Source organism: Orycteropus afer, unplaced genomic scaffold, assembly GCF_000298275.1.
Source record: "Orycteropus afer afer isolate SDZICR_OR568_19922 unplaced genomic scaffold, OryAfe1.0 scaffold00765, whole genome shotgun sequence".
Taxonomy (NCBI): Eukaryota; Metazoa; Chordata; class Mammalia; order Tubulidentata; family Orycteropodidae; genus Orycteropus; species Orycteropus afer.
This window is the reverse complement of record NW_006922352.1, coordinates 610203-611664: the sequence shown is the minus strand read 5'-3', so window position 1 is coordinate 611664 and position 1462 is coordinate 610203. Positions and strand designations below refer to the sequence as shown.

The 1462-nt window shown below is 65.0% G+C and overlaps 1 protein-coding gene across 1 annotated transcript in view; it reads left to right on the top strand.

The window, feature by feature from the left end:
• Window positions 1-1244, top strand: part of HAS1 (hyaluronan synthase 1) — a 12437-nt gene extending 11193 nt beyond the window's left edge. Inside the window, exon 5 of the mRNA XM_007957606.1 lies at window positions 569-1244. Within this exon, the coding sequence (XP_007955797.1) occupies window positions 569-1244 (676 nt within the window). The remainder of the gene's footprint in view (window positions 1-568) is intronic.
• Window positions 1245-1462: the final 218 nt, after the last annotated feature.

Sequence of the window (1462 nt, the reverse complement as noted above, 5' to 3'; positions counted from 1 at the left end):
GGAACTGCCCACAGGGTCTCCAAGGCTGTCAATCTTCACAGAAGCAAAGCCCAAACCACACCCACTGCCATGGAGTCCATTCTGACCCACAGCGCCCCTAGAGGACAGAGTGGAACTGCCCCCCAGGGTTTCCAAAGAGGTAATGGGAGCTGACTGCCTCATCTTTCTCCCCTCTGGCAGTGGCTGGTGGGTTCCAACCACCTACCTTCCCATTAGCAGCCAGGCTCTGGCTGTTAACCACCATGCCACCAGGTCTCCTCCTAGCCAAAACTCAAACCAAACTAACCGTCGAGTCGGATCCGACACATAGCGACCCTCCTGGGGTTCCGAGGCAGTATCACCAGGGAAGCAGATCGCCCCATCTTCCTTCCGAGGAGTGGCTGGTGGGTTTGAACTGCCAGCCTTCTGGTTAGCAGACAAATGCAACCATTAGTGATCGCATTTTACATAGGAGAACACTGAGGCCTGGAGAGATGAAGAAACCACTACCCCGGATTCCCTGGTGGCCATTTCTGGCCCCAGAATCCTTCCCAGGTACCTGACACCACCCCTCTTCCCCACCTCCCAGGTACACGTCGCGGTCGCGCTGCTACTCGGAGACGCCCTCCTCCTTCCTGCGCTGGCTGAGCCAGCAGACGCGCTGGTCCAAGTCGTACTTCCGCGAGTGGCTGTACAACGCGCTGTGGTGGCACCGGCACCACGCGTGGATGACCTACGAGGCCGTGGTGTCGGGCCTCTTCCCCTTCTTCGTGGCGGCCACCGTGCTGCGGCTCTTCTACGCCGGCCGCCCCTGGGCGCTGCTCTGGGTGCTGCTGTGCGTGCAGGGCGTGGCGCTCGCCAAGGCGGCCTTCGCGGCCTGGCTGCGCGGCTGCGCGCGCATGCTGCTGCTCTCGCTGTACGCGCCGCTCTACATGGGCGGCCTGCTGCCGGCCAAGTTCCTGGCGCTGGCCACCATGAACCAGAGCGGCTGGGGCACGTCGGGCCGCCGCCAGCTGGCCGCCAACTACGTGCCCGTGCTGCCGCTGGCGCTCTGGGCGGCGCTGCTGCTCGGGGGCCTGGTGCGCAGCGTGGTCCAGGAAGCCACAGCCGACTGGAGCGGCCCCTCCAGGGCCGCCGAGGCCTACCACCTGGCGGCCGGGGCCGGCGCCTACGTGGGGTACTGGGTGGTCATGTTGACGCTGTACTGGGTGGGCGTGCGGAGGCTCTGCCGGCGGCGGGCGGGCGCCTACCGCGTCCAGGTGTAAGGCCGAGCAGGGCGCCTAAGGGGAGGCAGGAGGACGCTCGCTGGGCCTCGGTTTCCCGCGTCTGGGAGAGGAGGAGGAGCCCTGGTGCAGCAGAGGTTCAACCCTGGCAGGGAGAAAGACCTGGGCACCCGCTCTGGTGAAGATTCCGTTACCCCGCTGCCCCTAGTCCATTCCGACTGACTCATGGGCACCTACAGGACACAGTGGAACTGCCCCAC